At 39.5% G+C, this 23,305-nt stretch overlaps 1 protein-coding gene across 2 annotated transcripts in view; it reads right to left on the bottom strand.

The window, feature by feature from the left end:
• Window positions 1-23,305, bottom strand: part of LOC121950580 (uncharacterized) — a 64,786-nt gene that overhangs the window by 21,614 nt on the left and 19,867 nt on the right. For both annotated transcript variants that reach the window (XM_042496620.2, XM_088079785.1), the window contains exons 11-12: window positions 4,776-4,880; window positions 2,617-2,807 (exon numbers count right to left, since the gene is read on the bottom strand). In XM_042496620.2, coding sequence (XP_042352554.1) covers window positions 2,617-2,807; window positions 4,776-4,880 — 296 coding nt within the window. The remainder of the gene's footprint in view (window positions 1-2,616; window positions 2,808-4,775; window positions 4,881-23,305) is intronic.

The raw sequence follows: 23,305 nt of genomic DNA, 5'->3' as shown, positions 1-23,305 counted from the left end.
AAAATCATACTGGTATTTAGAAACCATATACAAGAAAATAATACACCATTTTTTTTCCTTTTCCATTTTTGGCAAGCTTTAGTGTAGTGTTTTATTATGACCAGTCTAATGCACACCTGTGTAATAATCATGCTATTTAATCAGCACGGTGATACGTCCCATCCGACAGATGGATGGATTATCTTGGCAAATGTGGAAGTGCTCTTAAAAACAGAAAAAGAAACAAAAGAAGTACAGAAAAAGTCTTCGATCTTTTCTTACAACTCTGAATAGGTTGATGGGAGGGAGAATGATTTAAAGAATGGGTCAAAGGGGGACAGGATGAAAGAGGGGGAAATATTTGGACTAAAATTTGGATCATCTTCACTCAAAAGAAAAAGCCCCAGGTCTTTCAAACAGTGACAGCTCTCTTGTCACTGTGACAATACGCTACAAATGTATTCCAAGATAAATCCCCTGGGCAATGTTTCAATCACATTTTCCAATAATTTTTCAAACGGTGTCTGGAGTTGTATGTGACGTAATAGCTGGCAGGCAGGAGAGACAATTTTCAACATGAACGGAACTTTTCTGGGTCACAGGAGAAACTTCTCTAAAGAGCAGCATTTCCCAAATGATCAGAGAAGGAAAACTTATCAGAGAAAAAACAGAAATAAATAAACAGAATATCTTCTAGTTACAGCGTGCAGATGGAGTTTTGTCTTTACTTAATTCTACTCTTATCCTCCCTCACCTTCTCTCTCTTATTTTGTTTATCTGTCTTCTGCTTGCTTTTATAAAATCCCTCTTCCTCATAGTTTGGTAACAATAAAAAAAATGTATACATTTGTGGCCCTTTTTTTAATGAGCAGTCAGAGCAACAGCTTGTATGCACGAAGGTCACATAAAACCTTACATTGCATTGAAAGTAAGATTGTGAGGCCACTGTGTACAGAGACGTGTGGTTTCACAGGACTAAACTCAGCTGGCCCTTAAAAAAACAGTCATCTCCATCTTACAATGTGATTAGTCATTTAGCAATATTAATGGCCTATGCATTTTACTTTGGCAGTAAGAACAAAATCACTCAGAAACGTTGTTACCAAATATTATGAAAACTAAACACAGTAAGAACAGAGATAATCCCTGCTGTGTCAAAAGTGTTAAACATCAGAAGCCAACTTAGTGGGCCCTGCTGCCCAGTCTGGTTTAAGTAGAAGGATTTGGCATTTAAATTAAACTGTTGGAAATCTGGTAGTCAGACACTTGGTTCTTTGTTTGAGACTTTCAGACTGCTGGCTCTCAGAAAATCCTGATTCCTTTAATTGCTAAACAAAACCATATACTGTTTAGAGTCTTTGAGACATTCTCTAGGTGGGAGGCAGTCGAGACAAATGTTTCTGAGAACTGCAGCTGAGGTAAAAAAAAAAAAAAGAAAAACAGGTCTTGTGCACAAGGACAGTGGGAGAGTGACCGAGCAAACTTTCTTTTCTTGCAGGCACACTGTATGGGCACGGGTGAGGTGGGTGAGGCGGGCTTCACTGGGTGAAGTGGAATATAATTTGAAGGGTTAAGGTGATTAATCATTATCCAGCTGTGCCAATCAAGGTGCTGCATGAGAGATATTACCCACCAAATGAAGACGGATGAGCAAACAAGCAACACGTGCCAGGGTGGTAATATTGTTGTATGGTTAGTTAAAGGGATAGTTCAACATTTTGGAAAATACAATTCTCCCCTATCTTGCAACGAGTTTGAGAAGACACAGACTCTCACATCTGTCTGCTAAATATTGTATATGGCTACAGCCAGCAGCTGGTTTGCTTAGCTTGGCAGTGAGTCCGCTAGTCTAGCTCTGTCCAAAACTAACAAAATCTGCCTACCAGCTCCATTTAAGTTTACAACATTTAATCTGCACAAAAGTCACAGTCTAAAAACACAAAGTTGCTGTTTTATGGAATGTTATGCACCTGACTATTTCTTGTCCCAAAGCAGTTACTTCCCGTGGTCTCTTCTTGCTGTGTGTCAACCTCATAGTGATGGAAATCCCTCTGCCATGCAAAAAAATATTCCAGCACCAGGCTTTACACTAAACTAAGATAAGTTAAAATAACTAACTGGCTTATAGCTGTAGCCTTGTTTTCCAAAATGTCAAACTATGGCTTTAAGAGTGCAAATACAAGAATAAACAACATAATAAATGTGCAAGGCAAAGGCTAAGGGTGTGGCTTTTATGTAATTAAAAGTTCTGTCATCTCTTGATTTTCCCACTTTTATTTTGCAACACGTTGACCTAATATCACGGAAAGAAATGTGTAAAATATTTCTATGACTAAAATGCATCAGTACAATGGTAATTTTACTGTATTGCATCAACTGAATGCAATTAAAGCTGCATTTCAAAAGTTAAAACTGAAATGTCACTTTTTTCGAAACAAGTTAGACAGAAAGAAGAAAAAAAAGAAAAGCACAATTTTCTGAGAAAATCTGTTACTTTAGAGAATGAGTTATGGTGTGCAGCTTTGCTTTCCAAAGATTCAAATTGAAAAAAAGCTGCAGAAAAAATGTTTATAGTTATCAAGAAGATGCATGAGGTAGTTTCGAGCCATGATTACCAGTGTACTGACAAACCTTTACCTGTGCTTGTGTTAATGAAGCTGAAGTCCGACTCCTGAACACTCGTCCAGGTGCAGGACTGCGCTGTCTGGGCTTGGCCTGTGTTTGAGGACCTTTCACTTCAACCCTCTGTCTACCCATTGGGTCCAACAGATACCGCTGGGCCAGACGTATCACCCGGGTCAGCACGCTTTTAGCCCCAGTAACTGAGTCTGCAGGTAAAAAAGCAATGAGTCAAAATCATAAATCCTCCTTGGACTGAGTTCTGTGATCATCAGGGGCTTTCTACAAAGAGTAGAAAATGTAATTTATGATGGTTTGAAAATGCAAAACTCCATCTTATTATAGTCACACTTGTATTTTGCAGACACCCAGAGCCTGAGAACCACTCAGTTACAAATTTGTGGGGACGACCCTGTAATGATACTGTAAGCAGTGCATGTTAGAGTAACAAAACAAGTTATCATTCCATTACAGGCATACCCCTACTGAATCGCCTGTGTGTGTGTTTTAGTGTGTGAATGTGTCCTTGTTATACACAAATTAATGTTATCAGTGGCTTACCATATTTACTCAGGGGGCAGAATCTGCCTGCTTAGGCAAGCTGTGAACACAAAGACCCACTTATACAGTGTACTGTCCGTGTTTGTGTGTAAGCACACCCCTGCATACAATCACACCGACTCTGAAGCCGTGGCTCATGTTTAATGACATGAGGAGAACATAATGGTTAAATGGTATGTGGCAATTATGAAGACTGTGTAATGTAAGGAAATCTATTTTGATTTATCGTTTTAATAACATGACAAATCTAACTTCAACACTGATTTAGCATTAGAACAATTTCTGCTATCTTCTGGAGTCAACTTTATGGCAGTATACTACTACCCCCATTTCAATGACCTTCATGGCTGTTCCAGTTTAGATTACTGAGTTTACAAGGTTTAGTTAAATGCACCATAGGTTGCGCACACGCTCTGCCGTATGAAGCAATGCAGATTTTGGACCCTGTACATAGCATTTGTTAACATGATACATGCTCATTGCATTAGATTTTTCATGTGTTTTCTGGTTCTAAATTATCAGTTTGCAGAACAGCATAAGATAATAAAAAAATGACTAACTTAGATACAATTTGATTCCAATACAAAGGGTAACAATACTATTATAAAAGGATTTTCAGTGCATTTCTCTAGATTTATTTTCCCTTACAGACTATTTGCTACCTTTAAAACATGGTGTATTCTTAATTATTCATAATTAAAATAAAAAAAGATAAATTTACTTCCATTGTCTTTTATCAATACATCAATGGTAAGTATGAATCTGTTACATTTCACATCTAGTTGGTTCAGCTGTCAGGAACTACAGCTCAGTCTTATAAAATTGATACAGGCTGCGCCATCTGTGTGTGAGTGTTTGTGAATTATAATTGCCCCTTTGCCATCAGCGTATGAATGTGTGTTAAAGTGTGGATGCTGGCCTTGTGGCACTAAGAATTAAAAAGCGTTAGTGTAGTGCATAGTGTTGAGAATTGGGTTTTAAACTCTTGATTTTTAACATTTCTGCAGTGAGACATAATCTATCAAGATTATCTACCAAACCCTATTAATAAAACAGTACTATTTGATACACTTTCTGCATGTGACAGAGGTTTGTTATGTTGTTATTTGGCTGTAGAGTGCCAAGAGGTCACAAATGGCACAAATGACTTTCCTTGGGACAACTGTGAAAAAAGTACATTTGTTTAGTGAGCAGTGATTTACTGTTGTTGTACAATAGAGCTGCTGCAGCCCCCAGTTAACATATTGTTTAAGGTCCTCGGTCAATGACAAGCAATTTACTGTAGTTAAAATATTTCAGAGGATTGTCTTTTTACAAAGTTGTGATTTAATGCACTTTTATGCAGGCTGGTACTTGTCAACCTTTTGCATGCAAGTATGCGCTGTGATGAACCTGCCGAATTGATAGTGATTTAGTACCACTGACATACTTTTTCCTGAATGAGCTGAGACCATTCAGCAGTCAGGCTAAGATATATGGAGGTGGGAGGTCTAGACCTGTTGCATAGACTAATGATGTCTCACCACACCCCAAAAATAGAAAGAGACAGATGTTAAAAATATGCGTGTGCACATACACACACACACACACACACTCACACAAACACGCACACACACCTTTCTCAGTTGTCTTTTCTTCTTCTGAAGGTGCTGATGCATTTTCTTTTCCTTTACCTCCACTCTGCTGGGCTGGCAGTGTGGCACCCTGTTTTTGACACTGTTCTGTAAAAGACACAACAACATACTAAATACATGATGCTACATTAGCCGCAACTAGTAATGAACTTATCATTTTGATCACTTATCATTTTTCTACACAGTTCATGTAGTTTTTAACCCTAGGAGGATCACAAAGCCACTTGCAGAGAAAAAAAAAAATAACAAGGCAAGACAATCGGTTTGTCAATTGAACTCGGATACTTTCAAACATTGCAGAAGTTGCTATTTGGGTCAGATCTACAGTAATTTGGAAATTATTGACCCAGTTTAGCCATTCTAGCCAACAGCATCTTCTGTCCAGCAGTATGTCCAATAAAATTGAGATTTGTTGTCACTGGTAAATACAGTTATACAACTGCTTGTTAATTTTCAGCTGACTATTTTCATCTTTTGTCAAAGTAAGTTATTAAGTCTTTGCCATGTATGTCTATCAAGTCAGACTGAACTAGTGAGTTACTGGACCAAAATTTACAATATTATAATCAATGATTCTGGAAAAGCCAGGTCTAGTTTGTATGTTTTTACTCACTGGGTCAGAGTGAGGCCAAGACGTTAGTCCGTGTGCAGGATTGTGTCGTGGGAGGCCGGGAGGTGATGTTGACTTCTAATTTGTAACAGTCTATATCAGTGCTTTAACACAAGCCTCAAGGATAAAGCTTCTGCCAAACAGGAAGAGGCAATGATAAAGTGCAGTGTCTCCTGGCCTAATGTGAGGTCTTCGCAGAGTCCTGAGCAGGGTTATCTTTGATGTTAAAACAACTCCATTTCCCAGACACACCCTCCCCACCTCCTACAGCCCATGGCTCTCTCCATTTGCCTCATGTCTCTCTCTCTCTCTCCTTCCTTCCCTCCCTCCCTCCGATCTATCTCAATCACTGTCAGACATCGGTTAAGGAGAGGTTCCCTTCCACAGCCAAATGCCAAACTTCAAAAACACTGACATGTCACAGCACATCTCCCGTCGTCTCCCACCCAAAGACTAACTAGAGAGGAACATATGGCATTTTGAAACAAATTAAGACGGGGAATTAGTCAACTATTGTAAGTCTGACAATATGTTCACTGCCATTGACACCAAATTGAAACCATTTTTAGCAATTCCACACTTCTCTTGTCTGACTACAGCCAAAGGAACTGACATCATATATAAGTTTTATATTATAGGTATAAATGTGTTGTCATAGATCCAAAATAGTCACGCATGTGCACGCTCAAACAAACTACAGATGCATTAACACCGATGAGCTCACCTGCACAGTTTCTGTATGACTCAAGGTTGTAATTAAAAGGTCTGAGGGACTGTGTGTGTGTGTTTGTGTTTGTGAGATTTATTGCTTGAGTTCAGCTCTGTACAGGTTCTACTACTCCTCCTGAGGCTGTCACCCATCAGTCAGATTCATTCTCACAAGTCCAGATGCTCTTTAAAAAGAAAAAGCTTTTGAGAAAACACAGAACGGTACACAGAATGACTTCATACATTCATAAGCTGCAACTGCTTGTGCTGTAATGGGGGCTGGAGCCTGTCCCTGGACAGGTCGCCAGACTATCACAAGGCTGAAAGAATAAAACAACAGGTAAATTAAGACAATTAAATATATCAATATTCTGTCCCTCTAATAATTGTGTAAAGCCCCTTATAGAGTACAAAATCACAGGGGGCCACAGCCTATTTCAAAATATATTTGGTGCAAGGTGGAGACATCCTGCGGCCAGTTAATTTGGACCGACATTCTGGCTGTGTCTCAGTAAGCACTGAACTACAATGCCACACCTGTAGCAATATTCTTTACTTTAATCTATGATGTTTTAAGTCTTTCTCAGTCTAGTTTGGCAGAAGGAGAGAAGAGTTGTCTCATCTTTAGTATACAACTGCAGTACACCGCTGGTTAACAAAGCCACATCACTGCGTGGAGCACTTTACTGTAGGATGTCATGTTCCATTTAATGGTTAAGTATGCATCATGTGAGAAAAAATGATTTTGAAACAGCAGTAGAAAATGTCATGCAGCCAACCAGTGTCAAGGACACTGCAAAAGTTGTTCAGATAAAGCACAGTTGGAGAAAAGCTGCAGTTAGGAGACAGAAGCAAAGAGAGGGAGAGCTACTATACGTTCTGCATATTTTTCACTGGACTGGCACAGTTATGTTTTGCACTACTTTCTAATTTTATAGTTTCAGCATGGCTAGGTTTGAAAACAGAGTGTGTGTGATACAACCTGTTTTTATTATGTCAGTTTATTTCTGTTTCTCAGGCCTAAGTATTTTACTTGTTGTGGGGTTAAACATTTTGGCCTTTAGTCGACACTGATCATTTTTTGGTTAGTCTAAAAACACAATCGGTTGCTTTTGCTCTTATTTTTCCTGGTCTACTTCAGTTCACTAACTGGGAAAACAGCCGCCTTTACTTTGAAAAGTGAAGTCATAGCATTAACAATACAAGCTGTTTAAACTCATTATAATTCAGCTGAAGTTGGCTTGACATCAAAGCACCTGCTCCAAATGAATTAACCCTGGATCCTACACAGCCTTAATTTAACTGCCACATCCAAAACAAACAGCAGCTTTTTGTAGCACAGGTTGTTCTGTCACACTAAAGTGAATCACTAGTCTGAGAAGACAAATGCTCAGTGAAGTGTACCAGAACATATCTTTTTAAAATTACAGGCTTTAATATTGATATCAAGGGCCAAACAGCTAAAATTAACCAGTGTGAGAACTTAAGTCCTTCTGCTGTCTCTGGTAGTATTAACAGAGCAACATATCACAGGGTTACATCTGACACCTCGTCACCACGTCAATCAGTTAAGTCTACCAAATGCCTTCCTACCCGTGTATTTGGTGATTCTCTGAGATTTCCTCTACTGCCATCAGCAGGACAAAGTCCTCAGTTATCCACTGATTGCTGTAATTCTGGCAGTTCCCTGAATTTTTGATTTAATGCTTAAATGAAAATGTGTGCCCCTGAAGTTTTGCCCCTGGCCCACAATCGTTTTAAGGCATGGTTTGGCATCAGAGCTGGTAAGCCCACTGCAAGATGGTCTATAATTTATAATTAGCACATGATGTTAGCATACTGACAGTTGCTAAACTAATCTGGTTATCATGGCAAACTATACATTTACTAAACATCAGAATGCTACCATTGTTATTGTGAATGTGTTAGCATGCTGATGTTAGCATTTAGCTCAAAGCACTTTTTCGCCTAAGTATACTCTCACAGAGCTGCGTGCTGGCATGACTATAGACTCTTTTATTGAGTGAGTGAATTGCATGCACAGTCACTTTATTGCAATTGACCCAGGTCAACACTTGCTTGAACACACAGCAAGGGGGTCAGGGTCGTGTTTGTGTCAGGCAGCCCAGGTTGTCATTATTGGTGTAACTCAAAGTCTGTTTTAAGACACACACTCATGTGCAGTATATTTACAGACAGACACCAAAAAAAGACAAAAAATTGCGTAACTCATGTGATGTTGTAACGTTAAGCTATTAAATCAAAACATACGGGCTAAATAACAACTCACACACATAGCAGTTGGGATCGTCACTGTCTGTGAGCTCAGCTCCGGGGTTTCTCTATGACTCAGGGATATAATGAGAAGGTATGAATGACAGTGTAGGTTTTACTGCCCACTCTCTCTCTCCCTGTGTGTCTTTCAAAGTCAGTTTCAGATGACAGAGTACTCTGCTGATTCCTCAGTGTTCAGGAATTAATGCTGATGACATGCAGCCTTTTGAAGGTTGTGTTTTGGTGTGTTTGAAGCGCCTGCTGTCCTCTGGGAGTTGGCGGGGGCAGCACACCTGTAGCTAGGATTGAATAAGCTCTAATGTAAGGCTGGGCTCAGCAGATCCTGTGGCCTGGGAGCTCACTGACACTGCTCAATGGCAGCTTTGAAGTGCTGATCCTTTGCAGAGGGGGAAAAGTAGACAGAAAAAAAGGAGAAATGGACACAAAAATGTCCTGAGGGAAGGAATAAAGACGGGGAAAATACACATGAAGACAAATTGAAAAACTCCACTCCACAACAACCTTGACACCAAGGCAAAAGCAAAACAGAAATAAGATGAGGGTTGCATTCATACCACATGTCTTAGTAACTCAAATGCTACACCTGAAAATTATGGCCTCTACGCTCTCCAAGGAAAATGTTGCACAGTCAGTAAAAAATGGAAAACTAATCTGAGCTCAATACAAGAGACAAGCCAGAAAACATTAGGTTTAATTGGAGTAAGGAGAAAAGAGGGAGCGGTTCTCAAGATTGCAATACCAACAGTTACACAGTGACCTAAAGGCAAATTTAAACTATCTGTATTAAGCTTTTTTTTAATGTGTTCTTCAAAGTAATAAGAGTCTATCATGCTGAGCTCAGGTCACACAGACTGGAATCTGATTTGTCTTGTCAGGATTGCCACCAGCACAACATCAGAAAAACACCTTAATCAAGAAGAAAAGTGCACTCAGTAGAATGCAGATTTCTGCAAGGTGGCCAAAGGAGCTAATCGCAGCCACTCAAGATTATTCAAGATGTGCCACAGCATATTTCAGAAGCTCATGAAAAATAAACTCCTTATTTATGTTTTACAAAGCCAAAATTTAGCCAAGCCGATTAAAAAAAAAAAAAACTTGCAGCCCCTACTGACCAGTTGGGAACAGTAAGGAGTCAGGAGTCAATAATAGTATTGAACAGTTAATTAAACTGTTTTTTTTTTTAACATTTGCAAATCACCATAACTACAAGACGTCCTTCAGGATACAGTCAGAAATATGTGCACAAAATATGAGGCTAATTTTTCCGATACTTTGCGGTATAAGCTGCAGACAGAAAAATACACACTTACACTCATGCATGCACACACACGAATAAAATGCATGAACCACTCGAGGCTTGAGCCTGGGGGAGATAATTATGTGTGTTAAAGAGAATGCTTTGACTGTACAGATACAGTCAGTTGAGTGAAGGCATAACTCAGATCATTATTTATAATTATTTAATCTATCAATCAAATGCCAAATTGACTTGGATTTTATGGTGACTATAGGTCATGCCAGGGGCCAGATGTACAAACAATATGCATGCACAAAAACCATGCATGCATCTTTTCCTACGTATAGACCTGTATTTATAAAGGAAGAATTTGTGGTGAGAGTGTGAGCACCTCATGCAGATTTCACTCCAGGCAGTTCTAGCTGAGATTGCTTTCATCATTCCTTTTATTTACATTTAAGGCCATATTATCCCTGTGATTTGTGCAGTGTGTTTGTCACCAAGTGGCACAACAATTATTTGACATGTCTTTGAAAAAAAATCTTTTTGTTTTTTTTTAACATTTCAAACAACACAAACCGATATTTAAAGCTGGCATTTAAAGTCAGTGGAAAGACAGTAACAATGCTGATGCAAGATTCTCTTACCAACAAATCATCAGTCTATTGCTGCAGTTTACCACTATTGAACTGAAGGAAATAATCTTTGGCTGGTCAACAGTGAGACAACAGTGAGAGATGGTCCAGTTATTTGTTATTTTAGCCTACTGGACATGACCCTGAACAACCTCCCATCATCCCATGTCCTTCCTCTGCACACTGTTGGGTCACATAACACAAAGGACTGTTTTAACTTTTAGTACTGGGTGCAGCCTGCAACAAGATAAAGAGCAGAGAAGAGAAACACAAGGAAAAAGATATGATTATATCAAAACAGAAAAGTATAAGGTGAGAGACGGAGATGAGAGGGACAGAAAGTAGGAAAACAGTGAGTAAGAAGAGAGAAAAAAGAAAAATGGCGCAATAATATCCACATGTTGAAGTGCAGTTAGAGATAAGCTGACAACTTGACAAAAGGGAAAACAAAGATAAGGACAGCTTTCCAGCACAGATTCTCTTACTTAAATAAAAGCACATATTAGTGCAAAAATACACACAATTGTGCACCCCCCCAAACACCAATGCAGTAGATCAGTGAATGTTGTCATACTGCTGGCTTTTTAATGTTTGACTGAGACCATACAGCACTTAAAATCTCATAGTCACTGTCCCATTTGACATCCACTGTTGAGGCCAAAAGAATGAAAAACAAATCAGAATCCAAATAGGATTGCACTGCATATGATTCTAGTCTTGTGTCTTAAAAAACATTTTTTTTTGCTATGTATGTATGGTACCAGACAAAAAATAAATATTTCACCCAGAACAATTCAATTTCTGCAACTTTTTCTCACTAGAAATTGTAGGTAAGTAAGTGGAACTTGAGGCTGAATCACAGAACAAAGGTATTAGTTTCTTATTCAAATGGGTTTAACAAGGTTTATCCAGGCAGACGGAGGCCAGGGGTGTGGACATGTAGTTATTTTATCAGTCTAGCTCATCTCTAACATCAAAGTTGTTTATAGTTCAAAGCCCTCAGCAGCCGTCCAATGATTCTTCCAAACTCAAGAGGCTAAATTAAGGGTATTATTACAATGAAGAATAAACCACCTTGTAGTGTTTGATCTGACTGGCCTGAAAGAACAACCTACTATGTTTCTACTAGAACGAAAGATTTATTGGATAAATTAGGTCTTGTATCATTTTGGCTGTACTAGGCTAAAATGTGGTGACTAAAATAACAATTAACTACAGCTCATTTATTTTGCCCGGACTCATACAACAGACGTAAAAAAATATCCATGAGAAAAAACAGTGGGGAAGATGAAGACAAAAGAGGAGATAGACAGAAATATGGAGGCAATGATTATGAGTAAGACAAGGGGATTTCCACAGAGAGAATGTGGTCCACTTAAAAAGAAAAACACTCAACCAAAGAACAAAGTCACAAGAGAAAACTCTTTTACTTCACTCGTATGCTACAATTTCAACACTTCTTTCTAACATTACCTCAATGTCAGATGTCAGATGAAATCCTTGTAAAATCAGTGGCACAATGACAATATCTAAACTGATGGTGCAAAAATGTTTGCGTCTGAAAGGTTCACACTTCAGTCTGTTTTGCTTCTCATTCTTATTATCTGTCATACAGACATATCATGTCTTCTCGTATTTTGGTCAGTATGTGCAGTCAAAGAAAGAAAAACATTAGATTGGCATGAGGTCAGAGAAATGTCAAAGGCCAAGTGATGGAGGAAAATAGATAATGAGGTTAAAGAAACACAACATACAGAAAAACACTGACAGGAGTAGAGCTAAGATTGAGGAGTAGAGCCAATGTTGTAAAACACACTCACAAAAAAGCAAAGTTAAAACAGCAGAACAACAGCTAAAGAAACAATCTACCAGAATTTTTTTTCAGACGCATGAACATTCATAGACATGTGTTACTGAAGACCAAATTTTTCTCATCTGACCTAGTAAAGCCAGTTAATTATATTACTATACAATTAAACAAACTATTTAAAGGGGTTCTACGCGTGTAAATTCAGAGTGTATGAGTTGCCTGCAGTCCGTTCTCACCATGGAGGTAGCTGAGTCAGCAGCTAGCAGCTAATGATGCTAACTCGAAATGGCGCTGAACAACTGCCATATGTGGTCGAACTGGCTTACCACAGCAAAACACAGAGAAGCTCAGACTAAAGCACACACAGACTCACACAGATGTAGCTTGACTTCATTCTATGATCAGGACACCAGTAGGCCACTGTATCTTTACATAGCAAAAAGTGGTTTGCTGCTATATTAATGCTCTGAATGTCATATAAAGAACCTTTAACAAAGTGGTGTTAACAAAAAGGATAAGGCTTGTTTTTAGTATTTCTCCATAATCCCATGAAAAGACTGTAACCAGAAGCGCAAATACTTGCTGTTTTTGCTAACTCAACAGCCCCCATTTCACTGGTTCCTACTCAAGACATATGCCCTTAAAACAAGGTTACTGGTCACTGCAGGTCTTAGCAAACATTATTCAAAGTGAGATAAATAGTGCATTTATTAGGGGCTACTTGCAGCACACATTTGTTTGTTTAATAAGTATTTTTTAGACAAAGGACTGTGTATGTGGGTTGGTTTAAAAAAATCTAGATTTTGTGCTTTTGGGGTAATAAAGAAAAAAAACATGCAGAATTAGTGTCATCAGATATACATACAGTAAAGTGTTTTTGAGTAAGGCACATGCCAGACTCTCCAGCAAGTACTGTCATGCAGCTCTTTTCTTCCCTCTAATCATTCTGTAAGTATTTCATGCATCTATGCAGATGATAATCTAATTAAAATTAACAAAAATACAATAAAATATGATTTTTTTTTGTGTTTTCCTCATGAATACTTGATAACTTTCCTCTGCTTACAATGAATGAAGAAGTCTTTGAGTCATGAATTCAAAGCAGGGCCTCAACCTGTTCAGTTCTCATCATGACTTCAGCTCTAAGTCACTTGATGGCAACAAGTGTTTACAATATCTAATCTAGCCTCATTAGCATCAGACCACAAACAGTCTCAATCATCACTCCTTATTACGTTCAAGAATTCTAATCAATTTTGTTCAAACCTCTTGCAAATATCCTTGTCCTCAGGCAGTCCTCGAGAGCAAACACACATAAACAGAATTACGGTCAAACGTGAACACCCACACTCATATTTATCGCAGCAGTCTGGGTTTGTTATAATACTTCAGTACCCAAAGGGATCAACATCTCATCTCACAGACTGTATGTCCTCATTAATCAGACAGCAGACAGCAGCTGCATAATTCCCGCTGTTTGGTTTTTGTGTGTTTACCGCTTTGCATGTGTGTGTGTAACTGACAGACAGGAAAAGCCGAGTAGTGTGCAGGGCTCAACAATAACGGTTGCCAGGTTGCCATTGGATATGTGTTGCATAAGTGGCATTTAAAGTGTCAGTTCACCCCAAAAATCAAAAATACATTTTTTCCTCTTTCCTGTAGTGCTATTTCTGAATTGAGATTGTTTTGCTGTGAGTTGCTGAGTGCTGGAGATATCAACCGCAGACATGTCTGCCTTCTCTCCAAAATAATGTAACTAGATGGCACTTGGCTTTTGGTTCTCAAAACAATGAAAGAAACATCTGAAAAACTCAACAGCAATATCTCTTTCTATAAATCACGAAATAGTTCAAGATAATCCACAGACCTTGTTGTGAGCAGTTGCTTGTAGGAACTTTTTTCTTTCTACCAAACTACCCTTGCCAACCATATCACCGTGCAGAGGGAAGCTAGCATCTACTCATGGACCAGAGGCTTGCGTTTGTAAAAGCGCAAAAAGTAAACGGCATCCTCCTCAACTGAGCTGAAATGTAGCTTGCTCTGTTGTGCTAGTTGAGCTGGCATTTGACTTAAAGTGTTTAAGTACAACTGCATAGTATTAAATTATTGAAAATATTAGGTATATTAAAAGTTGATGCCTGGCAACCATTTTTAAAAGTTATTGTTTAGTCCTGAGTGTGTATTAATTAGTGGTTGTGAATAGACACCCCAGTCAACATGTGTCTGTTGACAATCAGAGGGAAAAAAGTGAGCCCTTAATAGAAATACAAATGCACAGATTCAGTCACTCACACCCACAAAGCTCAAAGAAAGTCCCTGCGTTGGTAAATCAATGGCTTAAGAGTGTGGAGGCCACAACAGGGCATGGTTCGGAGAATAGAAGGAGCAGGGAGGGAGTGTGGGAAGACGAAAAACAAAATAACAGCAAAGAAAAGACGAAGGCAAGGCAGTTGATGAGGAAAGGAGAGCAGGAGGGGGAGGACAGAGGTTCAGAGGTGGGTATAAGTTAGGAATGCAAATTTAAGTTTACAATTGATAAGGATTGGCTTTAGTTCCAACTGTTTAACAATAAACAATACGGAGAAACTGACAGGAGGTAAGTTTGAAATATTACTGGCAGTAACAGAAGAGGGGAGCAGCCAAAATGAGCTGTTTGATGAAGAGCTGCAGGCGAGTCCTTTTACTGTGCGCTGCTGTTGTGTGGAAAACTACTTACACTGTTTGCAGCATGAAATCAGATCACGAGTTACTCATGTCATCTAGGAAAGAGGCCAATTATTGACTGACTTCATTATCAAAATGATGTGAATGTGTTTGGTTGTGCCGTGAACAGATACACCAGTTGCTCTTCTGTTGTATTTCTGACAAAATAGCTGCTCAAGGAGAGTTTGCTACCATGGGTACTCTGGAGCATGAAGTATTAATCCACACTTACTGTTACCACCAGCAGTAAACAGCTGCCAAATCAACTAAGACTAAAATCTTACAATTACAAATTACCAAAGAATTGGTGATTTTATAAATCAGTGGAAATGTCAGCCAAAAGAAAAAACACATCAGATAAATGAGTGGAGGGTGAAAGAAGCTGCCAGGTCCATAAGAGAAAAGGAATAAAGCAAAGGAGGCGAAATAGGATGGAGATAGAGAAAGGGATGTTGGAGAACGACAGAGGAGAAAGACATAATGGAAGGGAGTGGGCTTGTTCGCCCCGATCCCCACTGACCTGTGAGTTTTGACCTTTACCACACCCTGTCATTCAGAGTCTGCCTCTTAATGCGCCTTTAGGCCTACTGCAAGGTCAGAGTTCATTCCCAGAGGGCAAAGGTCCAACAAGGACTCCAGAGGCTGGGTTACGAGAAGCTGGGCACTGAGCAATAAGTAACACACAACACAAGCCACGGTAGAATATAGGTTGACAAAGCCACAGATTTTATACCCTTAAAGAGGAATATGCCCTTTTTCCATATTCATATATGTTATTCCTATGGTCTAAGACAGTCCAAAATACAATGAATGATGAAAGAAGTTCTATATGACACAGAAAGCATCCAGGGGGATGCTCTGAGTATATAGGTGCATTTTGTGTTTCACAACTGAGAACATTACAACAGAATAAAACTCATTTGGGTATAAAACAAAATAAAAATATTCTGTGGGTCCACAAAGTCAGACTTCTATTCATTGTCTAAGAGCCTTATACCTGGTATTAACATGCGCCTCGGGTGATCCAATCAAGTGGACAGGGCTAAATACAAGTGTAAACGACCATCAAGACACATTGTGATCCGATCATTTAAACCTCTTGCCCGGATGGTCTGAGACGCATTTGACAACTGTTTTGTAGGATCCACCAAGTCCCCAAGAAGTACGCCAGGTCTGAGGCGAATTTTACGCAGTGGCCAAAAGTGAAAATACACCGTCTGGGTGCGTCACATGAAGCCCACAAGCCCAGAAAGACTTTTTCCCATTGACTTACATTGGGAAAGAGACATCTGTAAATCAGTGGATGATTTTTTTTTTTTTTTGCATCCAAAGCCCCCATTAAATGACCCCTTTCACTATTTAAGCACATTTAAGCCATTCAGTTTGATAACATTTGTAAAGTCAAAAGAGCTGCATGATTACATTTTCTTTGACCACCATTTAAGCTAGTGAAGCGCTAAATTGGAAGTCAGTTGCTCCTCTGGCAGAAGTTACCCGCTCGGGCACACTTAGGTGTGCTCAGCCGTTGTAAGTCTCTAGTGCAAAAGCCTCATGGGTCCAGTAATGCGGAAGATCCCGGTACTTTCATACTGCAGAAATAGAGTTTTTTTTTTGCTTCATGCGCTACCAAACAGCTCTCATATGAATGAACAGGGCCCCACCTCAGTGCTGTATCCAGATCTTCTCAAAACATTTGTGGTGTCAACACTCAAGCGTCCTTATGCGTTCCCGACAAGGACCATGTCATCAGTGCAGGGCGTGGTGGTTCTTTTGGTGACAGCACACCAAAGCTCTTTAACACCTCTTTCTAATATACACCCTGGTGAATGGAACTCAAAAAATTGTCCAGACATACTACAGGGGGGCCTATCTAACTTTGATCAAACCTAAGCAACAGTTTGCTGTTGCTCTGAAAATAGGTTGGAGGTGCATGGAAATATAGAACCAGGGTAAACAGTTTTTTGAACAAGCGACATGAAGCTTAGGCTGTTCGTTGGTCTGGCATCTTCATTGGGAAAAACTGTTGGCTCGTTTGCATCTCATCCAGTAAGGAATAGGTGCCAAATTTACTACGAGCTGGATAAAGTGTTGCCTAACATTTGTTTTTTTTTTCCCTAGGGGAGGTGTCATGTTGAATTCTGCTGACAGAGATATCTCCAGCTGTACCAACAAAATTGTTAATGTGACTAGCAAGCATGCAAGTAAGAAGCCAGTAATAGTGTGGATGTAATTGTGCATGGGGCCCCTTGACCTACCAGCGTAAGTGAAGTAAGCAAACAAAAACTGTGTCAACTAGAGGTACATGATAGACCTGAAGTAAATGGCAATCTTTCTCAGCAGTCAACTTGTGTTCAGATTAACAAAACAAATGGTAAAACTACGTATAAACAGGCAGCTCCAGACTTTATCTTTTATGAAATCACAATATTGAGACTTACTTCTCTGGTTGTTGACTCTGAGAGAGAGTAGCACAAATATTGATTGAACTTTCCCAGGCTTTTAATATATTATACATTATTTTTAATTGAGGTTGTGTCCCACATTAAGACAGTAAGGGGAGGAAAAATGGGAAGGGGAGGGAGAGGAAGATTGAGGGATGAATAGAGAGTAGGGAAGAGAAATTGGAAGGACAGAAATGGAACTAAAACAGCCAGATCTCTACTTTCAAACCTGTAATTATATCTGCCAAAACTAGAGTGATGAGCAATCTAAACAGAGTCTGGGCCTCTAATTTAAACTCCACAAATTTAATATTTTATTGTGTCATGGTATGGTTAAACACAGTTAAATGGAGTTAAGATCTTTCCCTCTGTGATCGCCTGTCAGACCAGCCCTCCAAATTCTTTGTGGGTCAGAGTGTTCATGTGTGATTCTACAGATTGTGTGCATTGGCCTTCTGCATTTTTTGGTCTTTCTATTTCAAGTAACTATTCTCAAACAGTTTGCCTCCCTCTGTCCTTGTTTTTCTGACCTACAATCACACTTTCTCAAACATTTATCAATATGCCTTCTTTCTTATCCATGTTTTCTTTCTTCTGTATTTCAGCTCAAATTGCTGCAAGAAAGCTCTTTTTGTCTTTTTTTGGCAAGAAAAGGACGACCTAAATTTAAGTGTATGCAAATCCCCATCATAACCTCTTTAACAAATTATGCCCTAGATTTTAACGGAAGTAAACATAATTAAGAAAATCTATTAATTATTAAAATCACACATCCCCTGCATGAGTTTGAGAGCCAAGTTCTACTTCAGAATACAAACAAAGCTGCTTTATTCACATGCATGAACGCAAAACAGTGTATGTTCTCTCTCGCACACACACAAACAAATACCCAGCACATACAACTGGTTATCCTTTTACCTCAATTATGTAGTAATACACACACTCCAGGATAGCCACAGGGGCTCCACAGGGTGCAACATCAGTAAAGGGCGAGAAGGTAGTGCTGAGAAACAAAGCAAGAGCTGGAGCGTGTGAACATGCACACGCACACATACAAAGGAACGCAAGCAGGCAGGAAAGCCTTAAGGGTCCAACCCTTGAGGAAAGTATTGAGGGGCTTGGCAGGATCCAAGCCAGCGCTAATTTCCTTTTTTTTCCCCTCTGAACAGATTAGTTTCTCTCTTCTTGCCCTCTCATCTCCTCTCCTACCTGCGGCTTCTTATCCCATCATCTCACACATTTATACACAAATCACAAATAATTAATTCTCATACAAATTTTTATCTCATTAAGGACCATATGCAAACAAGCACAGAATCCCTAACCAGCTGCCTTGCTCTGATTTAATGAGGGGAGATGAGGTGATGCAAACCTACGTTTTCTTGCTTTTGCCGAGATAGTTCACCTGCCAAAAAGTCCATCTTTTTAAATCTCGACAACTCCTTATTTACAAAGAGAAGCTAGTAAAATTACAACATTATGCCAACTTCCACATTACAAACCCTTCAGGAGAACGGTGAATTACAAAAAAAATCCCAAACTCTTCAAATGAACTAATTAATCCATGAGTTGTTCTAAAGAAATGTAACTATTTGGATGGCCTGTTAAGTGTTTCTAACATATTTCAAGCAAAAAATTCAGCAAAGCAAAAAGCTTCTCACTAGTGAAGATTTGCTGCATTTCTTTGCCGTACGTGACAATTAGAGGTGATGTGGACTGTTGTCAAAACATGCAATTTAAAGATGTCACTGTGGGCTCTGAGACATTTTGGTGGGCATTTAATTTCTTATTAAACTGCTTTCTTTGGCCTTTGTGCTGAACTGAAGAAATGCTTATTACAGATCCAAATTAATTAACTGTTCTTGTGCTGTAAACAGTACAAGCACTGATAGAATTTCCACTCATTTATGTACATGTATTGGGAAACTGACAAGTACAAATATGAAAATCATTACTTGATAACAAAAAACTGCCAGGTAAAAATCTGACACATCAATTACATTTGTATGACTTGACATTTGAATGCAAATGTCAGCTGGAGTCACAACAACACAACATTTACAGCAACTCAGTCAACATGAGAACAGCCAGGCAACTGCCTCAGGTAATTGGCTCATTTCCTGCGACCTGCTAGTCAAGTTGAAGTTGAACAAAAGAACTTACAACGTACAGAATCTAGGTCATTGTTGGTGTACAGAACACAAACAAGCTTAAGAAAGTCGTGACCCCCCCCCATCCCATTGGAGTTAAAGAGAAAGGTCAGTTGAAAAAGGGCATTTACCATCACAGACAGTTAAACAAGCACCCTGACCCTTTGTTTCTGCTGGAAGCCTGACCAAGTCTAGCTTATACATAGTGAGATATAGACTCCTGTATAGTATTGTATATGATAGAAATGGAATCTGTTAAAAGCCGCCATGGGCTGCAGAATGTGGCCAAATTATACAGGTAAAGGTCCCGCTCACAAGAAAGGTATCTAATGAGGGTTGTAGATTAGCCTCGGGCTGATCAAGCAGGTGGCATTCCACTTTAACCATCACAAACACATGGAGATAGAGAAGGAGGAGGGATCACAACAAATCTTTTCAAAGAGCAAAGCTTACTAGAAAGCAGGTCCAACTACGAGGTCATCAGTAGGCTAAGTGCCCATGGCTAAAAAGCCTTACCTAGGTTACAAAGGTTACATTCTTGTGGGACTTATAGATGCAATCCAGCTCAAGCAATGGCCTCCAACGACAAGACCATAATAATGACGACCCAGACATTTCAACCTTCTCCATTTAACCTCTAACTTGACTAGGACATACTAGTAAAAACACCATTTCTACAACATATTTCATCACAAAAAATATTTGTAGTACTGCTGGGTCAATGTCAGGTTTTGCTGCTCCACTCTGGTGTACAATTTTAAACCAGTTTAAGTTCATGCAAAGGAGCTGAACAAGCATTTTTCATAATGACATGGCAAATTAAAATGTAGCCTACGACAGCAACGTGTGCCATTGATGCTAAATGCTAAATCAAACTTGTATTAAGCAATTTGACAATGTGATTAACATAATGTTATGTTTCTTTATTAACAGAGAAATAGAGCCACTGGTGTCTGACAGGCCATCCTCAATTGACTGCAGAGCTGAGGCTGGCTACATGGAGATCAATTATCAATGGAGGTGGAAATGGGAGAGACATGCACTTGCCAAAGAGTTCATGTGTTTGGGGGCAACAAATAATGACGCTGAAGATTAAATTAGAAAATATTTTGGATCTAAAGTAGTCAAAAGACGTGTCCTAACTGGCCTTGAGTAACACAGTGTGCTGTTTTGAGCTAAACTGTTGTCAAATGCCCTGTTTCCACTTGCTCCTGTCGCTTGCTTTGAAAGCACCCCAATGGAAAAGGAATGACTAATTCATGAAGTTGTAATGAGTAATTACCTAAACAATGCATTCCTATTTCACTACAAAAAGTAAAAAAAGGTGGCAGCTGGCTGCTGGGAAATTGCTAGAGAGCTGAAAGTTTCTCGCAAATGACCATCACTAACAACAACCTGCTTGGTGTTGGCCATATTGTTTGTCATTTCCCATAAATATCACAACATAAACGTGTTTTCTGTTTTAAATACAAATGAAAAATAGCAAGTAATGTCCTCACCCATATTTAAAGTGTTTATGTCTCCAATCTGATCTCAAGTTACAGGGGTGCATAGGTAATGGATTTGTTGTGGACAGAGAGCTCCAGTGCTCCAGTGATGCTTCTTTGCTGTTGGCACACACTGTCATTACACTCCACTCAGGAGCGGCTGCTGATTAAAGTGCAACACCTAATGGCAAAATTCAGTATACCAATCTGGTCTGGTGTTTGGTTTAACATCAAACCGATTTGAAAATGTTTAAACCGGACCAACCCTAATTTGTCACTATGCAAAGTCTGCAGTTACTACTACATTTGCTGTTATATAAACACAGGTCCATCTTACATGATACAAACAGCATTGAATATGCTATCAGCTTTATTTTATCCAAGGTGACTTCCACTGTCTGATCAATAGAACAGATCTACTGAAACAGTTCAAGGTTGGCTGAGCAATTGAATTGATCTAATATTAGTCTAATCAGATTGCAGAATCACAGATTACTGCTCTGAAGGTCCTGAGTATTATTAAATCTACAATGTAAAGATTATGTAATATATTAGGTGTGCTGCTCCGGTTCTAACTCAAAATAGCCTTTTACCTCACTGAACACTTCTCTGTGTTCCAAAATACACTTTAGTTTGAGGGTGAGGCCATCTATTAAGAGGCTCTAAGGACGCTCTGACAAGCCTGGCAAGGACCAGAAGCCTTATCGCCTTTAATGAACTTTAAAGAACCTCTCAATTTGGACACCTGTGACCTGAATCCATGACCCCTTGCACCAGCCCTTAGGGTGCCAACAGTAGTGTTACAAAGAGAACACCTTCTGTAGGCAATAAACACCACATTATGGCCCTTGAAACACCCTTCATCGACTCTCTCGTAATCTGTTTGTGTGTGTGGTCGCTCCAGCTCTGAACCTTGGCCAATTTCTATTGACCCTCCTTTTTAACCTGACCTTGCTTGTTTCAACATGGACTATCCGCTCCTTTTTCAAACCCCTTTTCCCTCAGCGCATGTTCTCATTTCTCTTTATCCAAGTTGTGCAAGAAACAAACCTTAAGAAAATATCTTCTGTTGTTGTGCTTATCTGAAACAAAGCAAAATCATGAAAGATGCATGACACTGAGTCACTAAGTAAGCATTCTGTGCTGGATCCATTTATCATAAGCCAAGGAAGCGGAGAGCGCGTGCACACGCACACGCACACACACACGCACGCACACACACACACACACACACACACACACACACACACACACACACACACACACACACACACACACACACACACACACACACACACTAATATACATAAACTACTGCAGTGAGTGTGCTGGAGCCAATAACAGATGGACAGCGAGGTCAAAAAATGGTGTGAACAAGGGGATAAAACAGAGAGATTTAGAGAACAGATGGACATAGAGTTCACTGGGAGAAGACTGAGGAAACACAGGCATGCAGTACAATAAGCAAAACACTATATACTAGTAAATACTAATTTCAGCATTTTCTAATTGTGTTTTATTTATGAATGAGAAATGTGGATCCTCAGGGTAGGAAACTTATTAAATCAACTGGTCATCCTGCCGATCAAATACATGAGTAAATGACACTGTACACATCCTACAAAGCCAGGACTGCCATAAAGATCAGATCAAACTATGAAAAATCATAAAGTTAAAATCTGTTGTGCATGAAGTATGAGAGCAGCACTGGCTGTAGGAGGTTGTATAGGGGCATTGAATAAAAAAAATGAATGCTGAGTCACTGCACAAAGGCTTGAGCAGCAGGCGGACAGGAAGCAAATGGTGTAGGTATCATGGGAGCCTGCTGAGGAGAACAGGACTCTGGCATCTGCCACTACACCCGGAGTCACAGAAAAAAGGATAGATACAAGGGCAGGAGAGGCAAAGTAAAGAAAGAGAGGAGGAGAAGCTGAAACAATGGAGGGAAGGAAAGGGTGAAAAGAAAGATGAATAAAAATGAGAATAATGTAAGATAGGGGAAGGACGAGGAGAGGAAAGTGCTAAGATTAGGGGAAAGGGGAAGAGGAGGTGGGGGCAGGAAAACAAGAAGAATACAATAGGAAAGTATCCCACGGAAGGACAGAGGGACAAATCTACCTGCTTTCAGAGCTTCTAAACCTGACTCAGCATAACCTGAAGTCACATCAACTTTGTTCTTTATTGCTGACTCAGCCTGCTGTTGGACAGGCCCCAGAAAACCCTACTGTCACAAGTGAAACTTCACAACACCATTCACAACACCACCTCTTCTAAGGACAATACACCACATGAAACCTTTTTATCCACTTGAACCACCATCTCAAATATGTAGATACATTTTTCAAACTAAAGGGCATCCTGCCATCCAGGGGATGGCAAACAAATGATCGCGAAAGATAATAAATATATTTTGTGATGGTTGCGGGACGGAAGGTA

Source organism: Plectropomus leopardus, chromosome 7 (assembly GCF_026936395.1).
Source record: "Plectropomus leopardus strain MGB_pleo_1.0 chromosome 7, ASM2693639v1, whole genome shotgun sequence".
Classification (NCBI taxonomy): Eukaryota; Metazoa; Chordata; class Actinopteri; order Perciformes; family Serranidae; genus Plectropomus; species Plectropomus leopardus.
This window is presented reverse-complemented; position numbering and strand designations above follow the sequence as displayed.